This window comes from Serinus canaria, chromosome 2 (genome assembly GCF_022539315.1).
Source record: "Serinus canaria isolate serCan28SL12 chromosome 2, serCan2020, whole genome shotgun sequence".
Taxonomy (NCBI): Eukaryota; Metazoa; Chordata; class Aves; order Passeriformes; family Fringillidae; genus Serinus; species Serinus canaria.
The window spans coordinates 18,868,844-18,888,587 of record NC_066315.1 but is presented as its reverse complement, the minus strand read 5'-3'; the positions used below and the strand labels follow the sequence as shown (position 1 = coordinate 18,888,587).

Here is a 19,744-nt window from a genome sequence, read left to right as displayed (position 1 = left end):
TAATTTTTGCTTTCACAGGCATTTTAAACAATTAGCTAGTGTTAGAAACCTCTCAATTTCTAAATTCTTCTGTAATATATTGCAGAAGAGGTAAACAGAAATCTTGAGCCCTGTTTGCAAAGAAACAAAAGACCTTAAACATTTCAGGAAACCTTAAAATACAGCAACTTTAAGTACTTGAAGACATGCAGCACTCAACAGCCAACACTTCTCTAGATACTTCCTTCAGCTGTCAAGAAAGATGTTTTACAAGTCTCACGATGCTTAATCTCTAAGACACTTCTCTCTCCCAGGAATGTGAGTGCAACACCATGCATATGAGCCTCTCTCACACACACACAGTTATTGATTTATTCCTGATATCAATGCAAGCCTGAGAAAACAGCTGCCATGGCAGAACTGCAGTCCAGTGGAGTTATCTGCAATGTCTCAGGATTTCAGATTCACCTAAAAATGCTCTAAAACAGCATTATCCAAAGCTACCACAAAACCTGGTACAAAGGTGTGAATGAGGTGAGCTGCATAAAACACCAGGCCCTCTACAAAGACACTTATTGTAAGATGCATAGTGAAAACAGGAGCTGTTAGAAACGTACACACAGCTGGAATACACACCCATATCGTGCACTTCCTTTCCTTTCAACATCTTTAATTATAAGGATATTGTAGATATCATAAATCAACAAATCCATTTTCCACAGCATGTTACTAAGCAACTGTAACCAAGACCTTGAGTAAATAAGATTAAAATTCCAAGGTAACAGTACCCAAATACAACCTCACATTGCCGAGCCAAGGAGAGTAGAACATGTTCATGTTTAAGGAAGAATGACTGCTTAGTTTTATGTTTGTTCAAATAGTTTAGATACACAGAAAATGTAAATCTATTTTATATCAGTTGTAGGCATTCCTACCATACAATGAACCCTGCAAAGATCTAAGAATCATGGTGTATTTTTCAGACTAAATCACTAAATTTTTTTCTCAAAATAATTTCATTATTCATCATATGCAATTCATTCTGCCATTTAACAGTATCCAAACAATACAAAAATAAACTACTTTAAATAATCTACTAACAGTCATTACTACAACTTTTAAGAGAAGATAGCATACTCACATACAGAGTGTGAAAGAAGAATAGTGTAATACAATGATTAAATTTTTTGTTGCACTTCCAATATGGAAAAAACTACTTTTTTCCAGTCAGAAATACAGAAGTATTAGCACCTTTCTAATAACTGGCTGCACTGGGCAGGCATGTCTCCATCAGTCCTGCACTCAGACATTCTATGGGCTTATCAAGGACCATAAGGAAGCTCCAATTCCAACAGAGTGGACCAGAATACTCTCTAAGCTAAAGAGATTGTTGTCAGCGTGTGAAATTTTCCCGCCACTGTCAGTCCTGCCTTCCCACACAGTTTCAAAGTTCAAGTTACATGATCTCATAACAAATGTGACTAAATATTTTAAAACCTAATAAAACTTAAACACAGAATCACAGAATGTTTTGGGTTGGAAGGAACCTTAAAGATCATCTAGTTTCAACCCCCACCCCCCCACAGACAGGAAGGCCACCCACCAGATCAGGCTGCTGACCCAGCGGGCCCATCCAACCAGGCCTTGAACAATTCCAAGGAGGGGGAATCCACATCTTCTCTGGACAACTTGTTGCAGTGCCTCACCACCATAAATAATGAACCTTACCCTAGCACCTGTTCTAAATATCTCCTTTAAAACCATTCCCTGTTGTTCCATCTCCACTTATCCATTTGAAAGTCATTTTCACTTTTATTTGTACATCCCCTTAAAGTACTGGAAGGCTACAATGAGGTCACCCAGGAGCCCTCTCTTCTCCTGGCTGAATGACCCCAAGTCTCTCAGCCTGACATCATAGGAGAAGTGCTCCACCCCTCTGATCATCTTCATGGTCTACTCTGGACTAGTTCCAATAGGTCCACATCCTTCTTGCACTAGGGACTCCAGAGGTGGATACAGCACTCCAGGTGAGGTGGAGAGAGGGAGAATCATCTCTCTTGACCTGCTGGTCACTCCAGTTCTGATGCAGCCCAGGATGCAGCTGGCCTGGAGGCTCAGAGACTTGAGTGATATGGGAGGTCTGGCTGCCAGAAAAGACTGAGGCAAAGTCATTGACTACCTCAGCCTTCTCCATATCCATTGTCAGTTCTCCCTTCTCATTTTTCTGGAGGGGTATCCTGTCCTTGCCCTTTCTTTTCTGACTTACAGAATCCCCTCTTTTTATTCTTCACACCCCTTGCTAAGCCCTGTTCCTCCTGTGCCTCGGCTTTCCAGACCCCATCCCTGCACAATCCAACCATACCTCTATACTCTCCACAAGTCACTTGACCTTCTTTCACGAGCTTTGCATTCCCTTCTTACTCCTCAGTGAGAGGAGCAGATCCTTGCTCAGCCGTGCCAGTTTCCAGCCTGCTTTCCCTGATTTCCTACACACTGAGATGGAGAGCTCTTGTACTCTAAGGAAAGTGGCCTTAAAGAGTTGCCAGCTCTGGTCAGTTCCTTGGTCCCTAAGGACAACTTCCCAAGGGATCTTATTCACCAACTCCGTCAACAACTGGAAGTTCACTCTTCCAATATTCAGAATCATGACTTTGCTCCTTGAGATCCCAGACTCATCAGGGTACAAGTTGCTACAGTCCAGGCTGTGTTGACTCATTCTTAAGAGACAAACACTGTTATTTTACTACTGGCTCACAAGCCATCCCTAGAACAAGAGCAGAAATCAGCTGTAATGGAGACAGAATCTTCCTGAAGATATTCTGTTCCTTGTTCAGCCCAGTTTTCAGGAACTCAGGAATACCACAAGCCCTTTTGGCTCCAAGCACATGTTCCACTTAATTAACATTGCCTCATTTTACACATATATGCATCTTCGCAAAGAGTTTTTTCTTTAAACCTGGGGGGAAAAAAAGGTGCACTGTATATACACACCACCTGCTGGGAAGAAGATGAGAGAACAAACATGTGACAGATATTAATCACGATGCTTAATGCACTCCTGGCAGGCTCTCTGCTACCAGAGCAAGGAGAATCATTTAACAAACTGCATGGATGAAGCAGAAAGGAAAACTCGCCTGCTTTATTCACTCGTGGCTTTTAAGTTCTTCTGCATCTTTTAAACACTTAAAGAACTTATAACATGTGCAGAGCCCTTTCTCTACTAAATTCTCCTTCTGTGACAGCTTTGTCCATACCCCAGCCTTGCTGGAATGGCACAATTCTCTACTTCCCCACTCATCTTTCACCACGAGTGCACTTCAATTTACCACTGCTCTGTGCCAGTGGTACCACACATTAGGTACTTCTCTCCCCATTGCTCTACATATTTCTTGTCCTAGAGAAATGGTTATGAGTCTTAATATTTTATGTCACTCAAAATACAAATTAACTACATAATCCACTATACTAATGTGTGCATCTTCTTGTAAAGTCAATAAAAGCTGCTCTGCTTACAACACAAATGAAATCAAACACCAAGATATTCCATTGAGCACATCGCTCCTGCTGGGAAAAGGGTGACAAATTGAACATTCAAAAAATGTACAAAAGGCTGTATTTCTTAATTCCTCCCATGGAGAAAAGAGAATGTAGAGTAGTTAGTGGCCTACTTCAATAATTTTTCAATTACTTTTCAGAGACTTTGTCTACACTTCTGTTTTCCAGAAATGTTTAAGAGTTACAATGTTTAGGAGATACAAGCAACAGTTCTAAGATGATGTTGCACCCACATCCAAAAATCACCTTTAGCATTTAAAAGGTCCCCTTCAATACAGCATCTGAAAAAAACTACCACTATATGGTAATAGCTACCATTCACATGGCATTTTTGAGTATTTAATTCTTTCAAACGTCCTTCAATAGTCTACACTTATGGCAAGGCTGTTTCAGTTACTTGTCTTCTCTTTTACTAGTCAGTCCTCGAAATGATGTTCCAGGATATGAAGAATTCCAGCCCCCCCCCCACCGAGACATGTATTGTTTTACAACACACTGGCCCATCAGCTTTACATAACTAACATCCCCTGGGTAAAAAAGTATTCAGCTACAACAATAACAGGCACTCTGCAAACAAACTATTTATTGGATGATGGTACTCTTCAAGTATTTCACTTTAAAAATGACAGTAGAAATGACATTCTGATTCTGAGGGATCTTCTCCTTTCAAGTGTTCAGTGCATTCCTATTTATAGGTGTGACTTTCTGGGGGCAACTACAAATAACCATTCTCACAAGTTACATTGGGACAGAAAAAAAATCTGTTACTGTTAAGTTGTCTCATTGACCTAAACGGCCCAAAATAAAAATTGTAGGCAATATATATACTGAACTGACCAATGCAGCTCTTTCCAGAATAAACACATTTCAACTAATATGCAATAAAGATAGGTAAACAACACAATTTATTGATTTTTGCTTTGCACTTAGAGTTGTACCTTTTCATATCCAGAAATTTTTTTTAATTGGTTCATGTGAAAGCAGGCACGCATACAGTTGGGAGGAAAAGTAAAAGAATCATTTTAACTTTAACTTCCACAGTTCCTACACAATTATGTTGCATAGGAACATGTAAAACCAGTAAAGACATTACTGGTCATGTTACTGTGATAACAACAAAGCATAAAGGACATAAATCTAAAATAACCACAACTGTAACAGTCTACACTAAAACTATCAATAAACTAGTCAAAGCAGTACCCATTGTTGTCGTTATTGTTGTATATAAGGGATATAGATGTTTCTGTATGTAACATAATAAAGTTTTTAATTAATCTCTATCTTGGGTAATAAAAATAACTGTATAAATAAAAGAGTTTCTCTTTTCTTAAAGGTTTCTCTCAAAAACACACAGCAAAAAAAAATCACTCACAGAAAAAAAGAACACGTTTCTTAAATTTTATATTACTTTGTTTAAAGTCTCCATTCTAGCAATATATTCATCACACATGTGACTACAGAAGACTCTGGGTTCCAAACGTCTCTTGGTTTATAAGACTAATTTTGATTTTGCACGTTCAGAGCAAGTCTAAAAACTTTGGCAGATAAATCATCAGTTTTACAGCTTGAGACAAAACCTTCCAGAACAATCATACAGGAAACAAAAAACCACAGAAGGTAAGGAATTGAAGTCAAAATAAGTTAGATCTTGAAAGACTTTGTAAGCATCTTAACAGTCTTGGGATTGTTTGGATGACTGATTACTAATTTCCAGGGCAACATTCAACACACTTGTGGACAGCTTTTCTGACACACTGCTTGATACATTAAAATAACAGGGCAGAACCCAAAATAATAATTCAAGTCTATATAAAAAAGAAACAACACATATAGTAATAAAGCCCAAATAAAATTTAAAAACCACATGCCTAAGAAGAAGAAGATTAAAAATAGAGACTATGTTGTTATTATATCACAAAGGTTCCATAGTGCTAGAGTTTCATACCTCCTTGATGTTTCTCGCAGGCAGCTCCTCTAAGCTCTAACTCTTCCTCCTTCTCACAGCAGCCAACTAACTCCAGCCCCTCCTCAGCCTAACGAGCCACTCTTTTATAGCACTCTTCTTCTAACTGGCTACAGCTGTGGCCTGTTAGTCAGGCCTGTTCCTAATCTCTAATTATTGGCTCAGCTGCAACTCCTTAGGGGCAAGATTACTTTCTATGCTAACTTTATTTTCTTATATTGTATCCTCCTACAAGACTACAACAGGTATAAAGTCTGTGTGTTACAGTGTTCCACAAGGCCATCACTACTACAAACTTCTTTTTAACTTTCTCCCACACCTCAGGAAGCAGCATTTTCTCAAATCCAGTTGCATGAATATATACACCATTTTTAATATCAGGTCTGATTGAGAAACTGCCTTTTTTTTGAGAAGAATTGGAATAAAACTTTTCTCCAAAAGGAACATTTTCTCTAAAAAGGACTATTCTTGACAAGCTATAGGGAAGAACCCCAACTATATTACAAGTCCATGCTCTTGAAAACAATGTATTTTATCTGCTTCCACATTCATAGGTTCTTATTTGTAAGTTGTCTTCATAACACTAAATGTGAAATACAACTATAATAAAATTTATAAATGAAAGTATTGAAATATTGTCTGTATTAATTACATAGTACTTGTTTTGGCAAAATACATGTAAGCAAAATAAGCTTAACTGACAAAATTTAATGCTTTGTCCCTGAAAGCATTCTACTACTACAAAACCAACAAAGATAACATATAGATTCTTACAGGAGGAAAAAATTGTTCCAACTGGCAAATTCATGCAAAACATTTCCTAGTAAGAAATTGTTCCATTGGAAAAAAAAAAAAAATAACAGGCATAAAATTAATTAGTAATAATCATTACTCTGAAACATTAATCTATTAGACTGTCATCTTAAAGATCTGTTACAAGTCTGTTCCTGAACATCCAGTTCCAATTTCTTTGGTATAAGCTGTTACAGTTCCTATTAACAGTATATGCTAGTTATCTGTTATCCCAGTTGTGAAGTACTGCCTTGGCAGCAGTCTGGGGATACACATCAAAGTGACCTTTAAACATTTACACAGCACACCCAAATTGTGTGCAAGCACTGCAACAAGGGAGACACACCTGTCCCACACCAGGGGCAGTGCTCACAGCACATCAGATGCTGAATTACTGATACACCTGAGGCTTGCAGTGGAGGTGAGAAACCTGCCAGAGAGATCTGACACCAATCAGCCAGGTAATTTTGCCAATGCACAAAGAAAAAGGGCAGAAGAAAACAAAAGTGGTCTGCTTTTGCTCACCAAACTAATTCTGTCAGACCCTATGTCCTCTCAGAACAAAAGTGACAGGACTGAGGCTTCGAAAAATGGGGAGCTGTCATTTTCTTCAGGGTGAAATAAGTAATTAGAGAAAAGTAACCATTTTTACCCTGTTTCTTTCAACTTATAAAAGTCCATTACAATCTCCTTCTCATCCACACTCAGCCTAAGAAGCTTAAAGTTTCCTTTTAACATATTGCATACACAGTATTATTCTGCATAAGAGACATAATATGTCCTTGCCTTTTGGGCAGTAAGAGAGACTCCTGCTGCTGACCCAAATGAGGCTTGAAACAGCAGCAGTAGCATGGTCATGAAAGTTAAGCATTTAATCAGAATAAGAAATTGAATGCTGCTCTTTCAAATCTCACCTCCACAAAGACAGGAGTCATCCTGAAAGCTCTTTAACACAGGAATAAATACACAGCTTAACCAGATTGTATTCAGACTTCAGAATGTCTTTCCAAATTTCCTGAAACAACTAGTGGAAAAAACAATTATTTATAAATAGGGCTACGTTTTTCAAGCTTTATAAAAACATCCATAGGTACTAAAGCAGCTTGGTAGCCTATAGAATCAAATATCTTTGTAGATCTCTTACATTTCAAGACAAATTCCAAAAATAAATCTTCCGGTAAAATTACAAAAATAAATTGCTCATAATTAATAAATGCAAAACATCAACAGCACCAATCTAAATTATCACTGCTCAGAATATCCATCTTCATCTCAATAGAGAAAAGAGTATTTACAATCTACCCTTGCTGAATTAGACTACCAAAAAAACTAAGCACACACTGTTTTCATTTTCACATGACTCTCACTGCACTTCATAGCTTCCCCTCAAGATTTTCATCTTTCTAGGAGCCCTATTTGTGTACAGAAATATTTTTCAGGGAGTATAAAACTTAGAAACTATATTTTTCCCCAATTGTCACGATATTGCTCATTAATTCCTAATTTCATAACAATCACTTCACTGCATGTTCCTCAAAGCTGGATGAAGTCATCAGTGCCTGCAGTGGCAATAAACCTAATCACATTTCATATAACAGTACCTCCTATTCTGAATATCCATTTATCATTAAAATAATTATAGAATTAAAGGAACTCAGATTGACCAAATATTCTGCAAGAACTGAGACCTGACTGTGTGATGAAGCATGGCATGGAGTAGACTGACCATTAACTCAATCCAAGCTCATCTACTTGGTCTTCCTTTTTATCCTTCCAGCTTCTTCCATTCTTGTTAATATGGATTTCCAACATTTCTGACATAACTATAACAGAAGCAACAAAGCAGTATCAATACTGAGGTATCTGAAATGTCTGTTTAATCTCCATTTAGATCTTCAGATCAAAATAATCCAAAAGCTCATGACAGGATTCATGATGATAGCAGCCCATTCCTACAGAAACACTCAAAAGTGCAACTATCTCAGAAAGTTTGCTATTGCTAAACTGAAAAGTTCAGCCAACATTTTTATAAATTATTTCTCTTTCCCACATATCCTTGTTTTCTCTGGATGCACCCTCTTCTTTTCCCGTAGTGTAAGCAGACATCACTGTCAAATGAGCTGAATTCTGGGGAAATTACTAGAGGTGTCATATTTCAGACAATATTATTCTTCTAAATATATATTTTGATACATTTTTATTTCCAGACCTTCTCCATTACTCCTAACACTTTCATGCTAATGAGACAGTGCTTGAACAATACGCTAATAACTGTTCTAACAAGCTTCATCTCTTTTTTAATCACCTGACAAATTCCTACCAACTACTTCAAAATATACTACTACTTCAGACCTTCCTATATTACAGCATAATTCTAACTCCAAGCCCTCTAAGAAGCTTTGCTTTTCAACATATGTATTTCCAGGCAGGTTCTTTAAAACATGTATTGGCACCTCCCTTACAGCAGCAACACACCAAGCATGCTGCCAGTTCTAACAATGTTAATCATCTCCTGATCAAACCCTTATTGAGCACTTCTGCTGCTAGAAATCCTCATACTGGTCCATTTTCTTTACGTATGACTGAGCAAATCCAGTCAGAAATGTCTTCCCTTCTGCATCTACAAATACATACAACCAATACTATGCAACATAACACCCTACTGTGTTGAATGTGTGCCACTCTACATTGCTCAGCAGAAATAGTCCATGCTTTTTTATTCAGTCAATTTATTTCCTCTTGCCACTTTTCCCGTCCACAAACTTAGCCACTTGCATTTCAATTAAGTCTGAAATCAGCATCTTTTTTTTCTTTAAAATTTTTCCCTAAGTATTTCTGTATACAGTGTTCTCATTTCAAAAGGAAGTGCATTACAAGTATTGAATTCTTCCAGAGTAAAACTGGAACAGAAAAAACAAAAACAGCTATTACCACTTAGTTTCCCAGGTTAAAAAAAATACTTGAGGTATAACTAAATTAAAATGCAGCACAACTTTATTTTTAAATCTGTGAAATTGGCATTGCACCAATACACCTGCATGAAAAAACCTACTATTTAGAGAGGAAGAACATGATGGACTACCTCCACACATTTTCTCTCCTAAGAGGGGAAAAAACATAGTGTGAATTTTTGAATCTGTGAAGTATGAAAGGAAATTTGTCCAGTATCCATATAGTTGTACATTTTTAGAAATCCTCTTTAAAGAATAACTATGCACTTCCCAGAAAAGCCTTTGCAATATATGCTTAAATGACAACTGGTCAAATTACAATTAGTTTTCAATTTTTAAGCTGCTGTAGTGTCCTCTCAAGTGTGACACTGATGGCACATTTTTGTGCCCTCCTCATACTAAGATATGATGGGATCAGGTACCACCACACAATTGCTGGCACACCAAGAACAGAAGTTTTTGGAGAAGGAAAACAGGAGACATGGGGAGGAAGAAATAGGAGAGACTAAAAATTCTACACTACTTATCAGCCAGACTTTTGCCCCAAATACAAAAGAAAATTAGAGAGGCAACATAAAGAGAAAGCAAGGGAAAATAGCCAACTCTGATGTAACATCTACTCCAACATCAGAAGACAGAGGGAGGCAGAGAGAGAAGAAATTGGTTAATCTGCAAATTAAGCAGAATTAATTGTGGATTTTTGTTTTCCAAAAAGCTGCAGCATGAGATGGCATAACTGAAGGCAGCATGAACTGGCTGGTGTCATTTATAGCAAAAGACAATTTATTCAACAAATACTTCACCCACCTCCTCTTAGGGCAAACTTTTCCCTTGTTAGTTCTGCCTACTGTCTCCTTTTCAAGGGACTTCAACATCACACAGCCAAACACTACCCTCAGTGTAACTTCTACAATCCCTAAATTTAGCAAGTTTCTATAATCACACCACAATATTCAAAATTATTAAAATAAAAGTACTTGACTACTCAGCCAAGATAGTTTATTGTCTGGATAATTACAGTAAGCTTTCACTGACATCGTATGTAAACAGCAACACATGCTGCTCGACACTGAGCTGACTGACACGATGTTGTCTTTCTCAATTGGCAATCACCAGCTCTAAAAAATTCAAAATTGTATGAAAGATTGCAACATATTTCTTTTTCTTTGAGCTTTATAAAGTAGAGAGAGCATTTCAGGACAGCAGGTTTATTCGCTACCAACAGCAACATTAGCAGAGCGGCACAGAACTTCAAATTCAGCCAAGTGAAAACGCTTAAGTTCTTTGGCAAATATGATGGGAATTTCTATGGTTTAGAACATTTAAAACCCCAAACAGTTAAACCACAAAGCTGTTATCAAACCATACCATCAAGACTTCACAGGCTTGTTACAACTCGTTCCAAAACTCAAGCCATGCAATGAAAAGAAGCAAATTATGTAGAATCACAAAATTTAACCTATGGTTCTTGTTCTGTTGCCTTACTATTTTAATAAATATAATGAAATCAACATCATCAACCTTTAGGACTGAGTAGAGAAAGCAACAGTAAGAAAACTGAAGATTATCTTAAGAATCAACAATTGCTAAAAGACTAGCAAGCAAAGAAAAACCCTCTTACTGAAACTGTCTCAATAATCACAATCCCCTGAGATTGTGATTATTGAGACAGTAATAAGTTTAGTATATTTTATGATTAAAAGTGCTGAGGGTATGCATATGTTCTTCCTTGGAGAAATTATCTGCTATCTACAATGACCAATAATTATAGATATTAATAACACACATTTACTTGAGCCAAGACATCAACAGGCAACAGGTCAGGATTCCACACAGCAAAGTTCTCTATGCTAAGTGCAGTCTTCAGTCAAATGAAATTAAGATATTACATTCATCTGTGTATTTTCTATTTACTTGTCCCAGCAACACCATAAGTAATACTAAATTGTAATTGTGCTTTGGAGCAACAAGAGGGGCAACAGCAATATTTTACCTAAATAAAATAAAATATTGTAAAAAATAAAGTAAAATATTAAAACATGAATTCCAAACAAGACCCTATACTCACATCAGGAACTAGACATGACAGAAGCAGCTCAATGAAATCTGAGAATTCATCTACTCAGAGAGAAAAGGTAACAATTCATCTCCCTTGGGGTTGTTTTTCTACTCCACTAGGACCAGCAGGGAAGCAGGTTTGGCTGCACTAAGCTCTAGGTCACCATGGTGCTCTCCACAGCATGCCACAAGGAAAACCAAGGGACCTGCTGGAGCTGACAGAGTCCTCTCCCTGCACGCCCACCATGCAATTAATATAAGCAGATCTTGACCAAACGTGAAATCAGGACATGGCCAATTAAACATGTTGAAACAGAACCCAAGAAATGGGTTTGTATCCCATTAATCAGATGCAGTCATAGCAGTAAAAAACAGACCAACCCTTCCCAAGATCTGAGTGTCAGTGATGATTATTCTTTAGTAATTACTTTGCAACTAACCACCATCTGCCTTATGCACATTATTCAGCAACTCTGACAAAGTGTTCTTATGTGCCTTCTTGGAACAGCTTAAATATATGCATCAAACACCTTTAAGAGACTTAAATATATTTTGCCTAAGAAGCTCCTTCAACTGTTCTAGCAAACAGGCTCAGCTTTACTTTACATTATTGGATACCACCAATAGTAATTTGGACTGAATACTGAACAGCACAGAGCTAAGCAGCAAGAATGTATGTTTCTTCTAACTATTGTTGTCCCTTATATTTAAGCAGAGTCTACATAAATATCCATGATTATGCTATTTCACAATTTTACTTTTTTCTCCCACAGAACTTAATGCTTGATCTAGCAGCCCATGAATAAGTAAAGTCATTCTCTTATTGATCACTGCTCACTACAGAAGGGAAGGCTGCATCAGGCCACGATGGTACATTCTGCTCCCAACACCCTTCCAGGCCTTCAGGTAGCAATCTGGGTGATGAAATAAAGATTATACTTATTAAATTTGTGATGTGCTTCCAGGCTTTCTGGTGGGAGGGTTGACAGGTTGATAGGAGGGGGCTGTAAGCACATTAGAGAACAAAATTAGAATATAAAATTAACTTGACAAATTGGAGAAGCAGCCTAGGGAAAAAAAAGGAGATTTAGCTCAATGAGAACCAAGTGGAAGATTCTGTGTTTAGCCAAGAACAATTAACTGCTCAGATAATGGATAATAACCACTGCTGAGGTTGCAATTCTGCATAAAAACATAGCCCACAAGAATCCAAATATAATTTAACAATGGTTCAGGTTTTACGACAGAAAAAATTAAAAGGCAAAGACTGTACTGGGATTTAGGAGAAAAATTATGTACAAGTACTGTTATTGTTTTACCAGCCCTGGTAATGTCCCACTGGGCACTGAAATGAGATAGATATGCTTTGGAAATAATTGAAGGTAAAGAAACAAGAATTAATATAAAATACAGTCCATCAGGATGAGGATAGAGTTAGAGCTGTTTTGTTTAAAGAAAAGATTGCTGAGGAGGGACAAATGTTTTTAAATACCGGAGTTCATACTCGTACAATGCTGAACAAGAAGTCATGAACTTTAAAGATGTAAGTGTAATTGGCTCTGAGCTGAGACCCTCACCAGCTGTCTTTCTAGCAATTTGTTATTTCCATTACCCATTTAATAATACATTTTAACAGGAAAGTCTTCAATACACAAAGCTAATAAAGTGATAAAGTGCAATCCTTGCTTTCTAGGAAGGTTTGCAAGGGAATTTATGGGCTGTTCCTTTTCCAGATAAGATGAAGAATTTGAAAATCCTGTTTATTCTGTGCACTCTCTTTACTGCAACTCTTAGAAATTGCCCCACCAGATTTCAGGCTTATTCTTTCTGCTTCTTACATAAATTTCTTTCTTCCTGACATATTTAAATTGAGAAATAACCACCTGCGGAAATCAATACTGAAAACTAAGATAATGCTAGCTATTTTTAGTGAGAATAATATCATCATACTCCTAGTCATCATCTTGAAATTTTCTCACTGGTAGAGAAAAAAATAAACAAAAAAAATCTCATGTTTCACAGATAAAAGCAAAGTTCTATACATAAGTTTGCCTTTCAAGACAATGGATTCCACTTAATGACCACATTCATCCATTAAAAGCAACTGCTGCTATTTTCCAAACCATGTGACTCTCCAGAAAGTTGTACCATGTTCTTATCATTTCCAAGCTGATATAAAATCACTTTTACATTTTTTTCACCCCTCTTCTAGAGTATCATAAAATGTAGGGTTTGACTGCACTTGCACATTGAAGCTGTAGTACTTCTAACAACACCACAATATTTCAAAAGTATTTGAATATCTATTTCCTACTGGCACCAGTTATAAAGAAATTAAATCTAGGAGAAAAAAGTGATTATGAGTTTTTCTTCATGTCAATAATCCACACTAAGACTGATGACAGTTGATCTAAATTTTAAGTTATGTAACCATTCCATATGGTGGCTGTCATATGTAAAAACTTGAATGAAACTACCCTGTGAGCAGGCAATTAGCAAAATTTTATATACTAAGTATTTCAGAAGAATTTATTGCAATAGTGAGGTTGTTTTGGCAAGAGGGTACATCATGTTTATGGAACTTGAAGCTACTAGGTTTGCAGAAATGAAAAATTACATCTTGGTTGGATGTGTTCACACACACAGGAAAGTCTGTCTGCATCAGCAGGTAAAGCTAATGCAGAGAGCATATTCCAAAAATATGCATTTCAGCTTCTACATTTTGCATAAAAAGTAGTCTTGTGTTTTGGTCTAGTGAATCTGTCAGAAGGAGAATTTATATGAACATCCGTAAGAATAAGTTACCATAAAATCATCCTACATGATTCAATCATTTAACAAGCTTGAGAACACAAAGTAAGTTGCCAAAATGCCATTCCTTTCCTTGCATCATCTTGGTTACTTGCAGCTGGAAAGGGTCAGCTCTGAGTTTGCAAAAGACAGTAATAACAACTTCTCTTCTTGATATTTCCACATCCATTTAACAAGTATTTAATAATATCTATCTGCAGATATTAAGGTGGAATAGGGATTTAGATCTGCATCAAAGAATGGTTCATTCACCTGCTTCAGTCAATGCATAGCACCTGGCTGAACTGCAAAATTGTCTGAGCCCTTTGTTTCATCAACATTATTTCGCAAATCAGGCAGCAACCCAGAATCATGGCATATCTAAACCAGACTGCAAATGAAAGGCAAGAGTAAAGTCATTAAGGCAAACCCAGCTGGGTCCATGTGCATCTACAAGCCTCAAGATGCTGTACATGAGGCCTTTCAGATGAAATGTTAAAGCAAGTGAAGTGAGAAACACAGCAGTGTGAGTTATTATTACAGCACTGTGCCCCTCAGAGGTCCCAGCTGAGATAAAAGCACCATACCATAAGCACTACACAAACAAGCACAAGTGACTATCGTGACTCACACCGTTCGCAAATTATGTAAATAATAAAAAGAGAGGGAAGAGTGAACAAAGTTGTTCAGACTTTTCTCTACAAGTAAGAGAACTGAAAGGTTTAAAGGAGACAGACAGTGAAAATTCCATGATCCAAAGCTGATTCTTTACAAAGCCATACTGTACACATACACACAAAGTTTAACCTTGCTGTAACATCTTCCATAGATCTACAACTTACAGAAGCTGTGTCAGTAGCCCAGTCATTACTTTTGGTATCAGTGTCTCTTTATCACAAGGAAGGTGTACAATCATTTAGATGCAAATGTAGCAAAACGTCCAACAAAAAACTTGCCTTTAAAAAAAGCAGGATCCTGCACTTACAAATATTTCTGCCCTTTTCTAATGGTCACTGAATTAAAGTACTTTGCAATATATTCCTTCATGGTTTGCTAGTTCCTTTTATTATGTCTGACCTGACTCTCTCCACCAAAAATATAGTTTGAACAATCACAGATGAGCATTCTGTTACATTAACACAAAAACAATTATGTTTTACAGTTAAATATTTTCTGATCTTTACCAATAAAGTAACAAAATTCATTCATTTCAGCGACTGAATAAACAAAAGAATGGACGATTTTCAGACCAAAGGTCAAAACATATTCAATAAACTTATCTGACCTGTGAATTATCAAAGCACATACAGATATCATTAAAGATACATGCTTTCCAACTTGTCCTTATGAAAAACTAACTATGGCTTCCAAAACCTGTTGAACAACTTCATGGCATTCCTCTCCCTTTCAGATTAGTGCATACTTCTTCACTTTTATCTACAAATAGCACTCTTATCAATGGATGGCCTCAATAAACAGTTTAGTAGTAATTAGTCTTTGTCAAGTGTTTGTAGGTGTTTGTATGAGTAAATTTACATTCTTTTCTTTGCAGACTTTATGATCAAGCAGCATTTAACATAAAAATGGATTTACTTCTTGCTAATAAAAAGAGAATAAGACACATCATTATTCGAAATACTGTAATGGTGTCTGCCTTGCAAATTAGTTACCTTTGAGATGCAAAGATTCTCTCAAAATTTAAATCAACTGTATTTTCAAAACACAGTTTTGCAAAAACATCTTAGCTGTCCTTTGAAGAATATTAAGGTTTGTTGAAACCACAAAGCAGACCTCAAGAACCCCTTCATGGTTCCACAGAACACTTGAAATTATTTACATTATATGATTAAGATTTCTCATTAAAAAAAGGGGGGCATAAAACCCCACCAAATTTTAGCTTACTGAAAGTTAAAAACAAAATGCATATTGTTGATATTACACATTACATTTTGTCTCTCTTTTAATGGAAAAAATCCCCCATTTTTTAAATGATTTTACATTGCTGCTTGCCATTTCATACATCAGGTTTGAGAGACGTTTCAAAGATAGAGATTATTTTTTCAAGGCTCACTCTCACAAAGCTCATTAAAGCAACTGCCAGGAAGAATAGCACCTGAATGGTACATAACAGATCCATCCGTCATCCCTACTCCCCCTCATCCATCAACAGAAGGACACACACAAGCCATAACTGCATATATGAAAAACTCTCCTGCAACAGCAGTTAAATGTGCACAGCTTGGAAACCCCCATGTATCAGCATGGAGGAGATTTTTATAAACAAACAATCTTATTAAGTACAAGTATCTGATTCGATGAGAAAGATCGAGCAATTCACATCGCTGAAATTCAACCGCCAAAATATAGGTGAAAGGCACCTATCAGAGTTATAATTACTGTAAAGGATGTAAGCCTGTACTTGAACTCAAACAGTACCACATGCAGGTTCCCATCCAGGGCCAATACTCAGGGTTAGCAGCATTCAGCCTGCAGCATTCCACCTGCTGGAGCACGACTCCCTTCCTACACGGCTCTCCCAGCCCGTGATGCTGGCAACAGACCTCACTCTGTTAGGAGAGGTCTAATGTCACCCTCTACACTGTGTGGAGCACTGGAGGAAAGCTAGGAAGTTACATATGTAACTCCATATGCTCCTAAAGCAATCTAAGTACAACTGTGCACACTGGAACAGGTGTTTCAAGTTTTGGCAGCACAGCAGATTCATAGCATAATTTGTATTTTAGACACTGACTGGATTCAATTTTAGCCTGAAAGAAATTACCATATGCTGTTAAACTTTTCTGTTATGGCCAGCCATAGACTGTCAACCTGAACATCAAACAAATATCTTAAGTTAAGTATAGGAGAATATTTCTAAAGAAAAATAAAACACGTCCATAGCTTCAAAACCCTGTCTGTTAAAACATATTTTAAGTACATAAAAGTGAAAATAGCAGCAACATACAAGTTATATATAAGATCACATTTGAGTCCAAAATCTTGAGAGCTATCCTTCTAAAATAGCATATTATAATGGTTTCTAAAGATTAAAACACACTGAAATGCAATTAGCAAATTTTAGAAGCATGGTACAAATAACAATAAGCAACTTTTTTTCTCAGTGTATCAAATGCTCTTTGCAGCATTTGCAAGCCAAATATCAAAGCACACTTCAAAATCCACACAACAATAAAATCTAAAAGTTGAATGCAACATGAGTATACTGTAGTATAATCAAACCAAAATTAATCCATTTTCTTCATCAAAATCTAAGAGAATAGCAAAATGAAGCATGAAGCAGTAAAAGCAATCATTTTGTAAATACCCAGCTTAGAAATATGAGATATGTGGAAAAACTAACATTTTTAAAAACAGGCTGTCATGATTTCTAACAGGGTATTGTCTCTGGTAAACTACACAACCGAGAAGCACTTTGTTTTCTTATTACAAAATGCTGATCAGGTCCATAACCCTGAATAGAGAGCTGCATAATGGACAACTGTAATCCAGCACTGCCAATAATAAATGTAGCAGGAGTCAGTACTAGATCCAACACTTTCTGGGAGGGCAAAAACCCTGTATCCTCAGATCTGACATGAAAAACATTGCCTAAACACATCATAATCACATAGTTTCACCATCTATTACACCAATGCAAATAGAATACCCCATCTGAAAAGATACTCCTGCTGGACTGTACTGCTCTCTCCAGATGAAGTTTTTACAGCACGACAATACTTATTTGACAATATCCACAGCCAGGTTTTCTTTTCATGTGCATTTCTGCAAGACTTGACATTTACAATACTTACGCATTGCAATAAGGTTTCTTTTCATATCCTTTGTAGTTATTCATGTTCAGAGCCATTTTGCAAACTTCACAGTGGAAACATCCTTTATGCCAGTACTGTAAATAAATGTAAAGTAGAATTACTTATGGTACTGATATTTTGAAAGCAGTGTTAGGGTATGGTAAACATAAAAACACAATTACCCGTCAATATTTTGGCCATGCATTATAGATCTCCTAACTAAATCAAAATAGTTACTTTTACATGAAACCAAAGGTACTTCTGAAACACTCTCAGAAATGTAAGTTCTCTGCTAAGGTGAACGCAAACATCCCTGCACGCTGACCTTGCCAGGATAATTTTTGAGATAACTGAAGCAGGAGTTTGACGTTTCCCTCCTTAAAAAAAAAAAAAAAAAAAAAAAAAAAAAAACCACCACCACCGTTCGCTAAGAATGCAATACTACGCGAATGCAATCACTAACTAATGTGACGGCTGGCTTTTAGGTACGCCGCACAGACACTAAATTTAGCACATAATACGGCATTTTCCTCCTGTGGCTTCTACTGCCTCGCCTTGCCTTGCCTTTCCGGGGACAGTAATTTGGCGCATCTATCACAGCCTCATTCTTGTTATTTACGGAGCGACAGTGCTGGGCTGTAACCGGTGCCACCGGGGCCACCCCCGCGGGACGGGGCTGCCGCCGCCCCGCTGCCCCGGCCCCGTCCGCGCCAAGCCAGCCATGGCGCCAGGGGCAGCCGAAACCGCCCCAGCTCGGGGAGGCACCGACAACTACAGCCGGGAAAGGGCCGCCTACAACTTCATCCCTCGGGGAGCCGGAGGGGCCGCGGGGACCCGGGCACAGTCATTCCCGGGCGGGCACCGCAGAGCGTCCCGGCCGCTGCGGCCCCCGCTCGCCCCGCGCCAGCGCGGTGACACGGCGGCTGCCCCCGCCGGCGGTGACAGCGCGGATGCCGGCGCAGCGGCGGCCCTTGAAACGCTGCATTTGCCACCTGCCGGCTCGCCCCGATGCCCCGCCGGCTCGGCCCTGCCCTGCCCGCCCCACCGGAGCCGCGGGGAGCGGGACGGGCACGCCCGGGAGGCGCCGTCCCCACCACCCCCCCTCGCCCCAGCACCTTGTCCAGGCAGTTGACTTTCTCGGTGGGATAGACCACTTTGCCACAGCGGGCGCACTGGGGGTTCATTTTGCGGCTCCTCTGGGGCGGCGGCTCCGGCGAGCGGCGTTGGCCGAGGTTGCGGCGCGGCGGGCTGCGCTGGACGGGGCTGCGGGAGGCCGATCTATCATCCCCTGCCCTGGCGGGGACGCTGGGGGTCCTCAGCGGCTGCGGGCGGGCGAGGAGGTCATCGGCGGCGACTGTGGAGGAAGCGGCGCTCCAGCTGACTGCGGCTCGGCAGCATGTGCGAGTGGGCGGGCGGGGAGCCGGCGCTGCCGCCCCCGCCGCTCGCCGCCCGCCCCCGCCGCCTCCCCCGTGTGCCTGCGCGCTCGGCTCGCCGCGCCGCGGGTTGCGTGACTCACGCCGAGCCCCGCGCTGCAGCCGCAAGCCAAGCCAAGCCCACCGGCGCGGCCCGCAGCGAGGGGAGGGCAGAAGGGGAGGGCGAGCCCAGCGCCGCAGCCACCCCGAGCGGGGCGAGATGGCTGCGGGGGGGGTGGGGGGGACCCGCTGCGCCTCTAGGCTCACCTGCCCGGGACTCGCCGAGGCGGGGCCGGCTCCTGCGAGAGGGAGGGAGAGGGAAATGGACATGAGCGTGGAGATGGAGAGCGAGAGCGCGGGGCAGCGACGGCGCTGCTGGGGCCGCGGGGAGTTCCAGAGCTCCCCGAAGTGAGGCCCGAGGCCTGGCCGTGC

At 39.4% G+C, this 19,744-nt stretch overlaps 1 protein-coding gene across 2 annotated transcripts in view; it reads right to left on the bottom strand.

Moving 5' to 3' along the window:
• NEBL (nebulette) overlaps nt 1-19,205 on the bottom strand; it is a 249,483-nt gene extending 230,278 nt beyond the window's left edge. Inside the window, exons 1-2 of one of the 2 annotated variants that reach the window (XM_030228919.2) lie at nt 19,016-19,205; nt 17,901-17,995 (exon numbers count right to left, since the gene is read on the bottom strand). In XM_030228919.2, the coding sequence (XP_030084779.2) occupies nt 17,901-17,995; nt 19,016-19,084 (164 nt within the window). In that variant the 5' untranslated portion in view covers nt 19,085-19,205. Of the gene's footprint in view, nt 1-8,015; nt 8,099-17,900; nt 17,996-19,015 lie in introns of those variants that run through there. The other variant, XM_050971276.1, reaches the window with a different exon arrangement.
• Nucleotides 19,206-19,744: the final 539 nt, after the last annotated feature.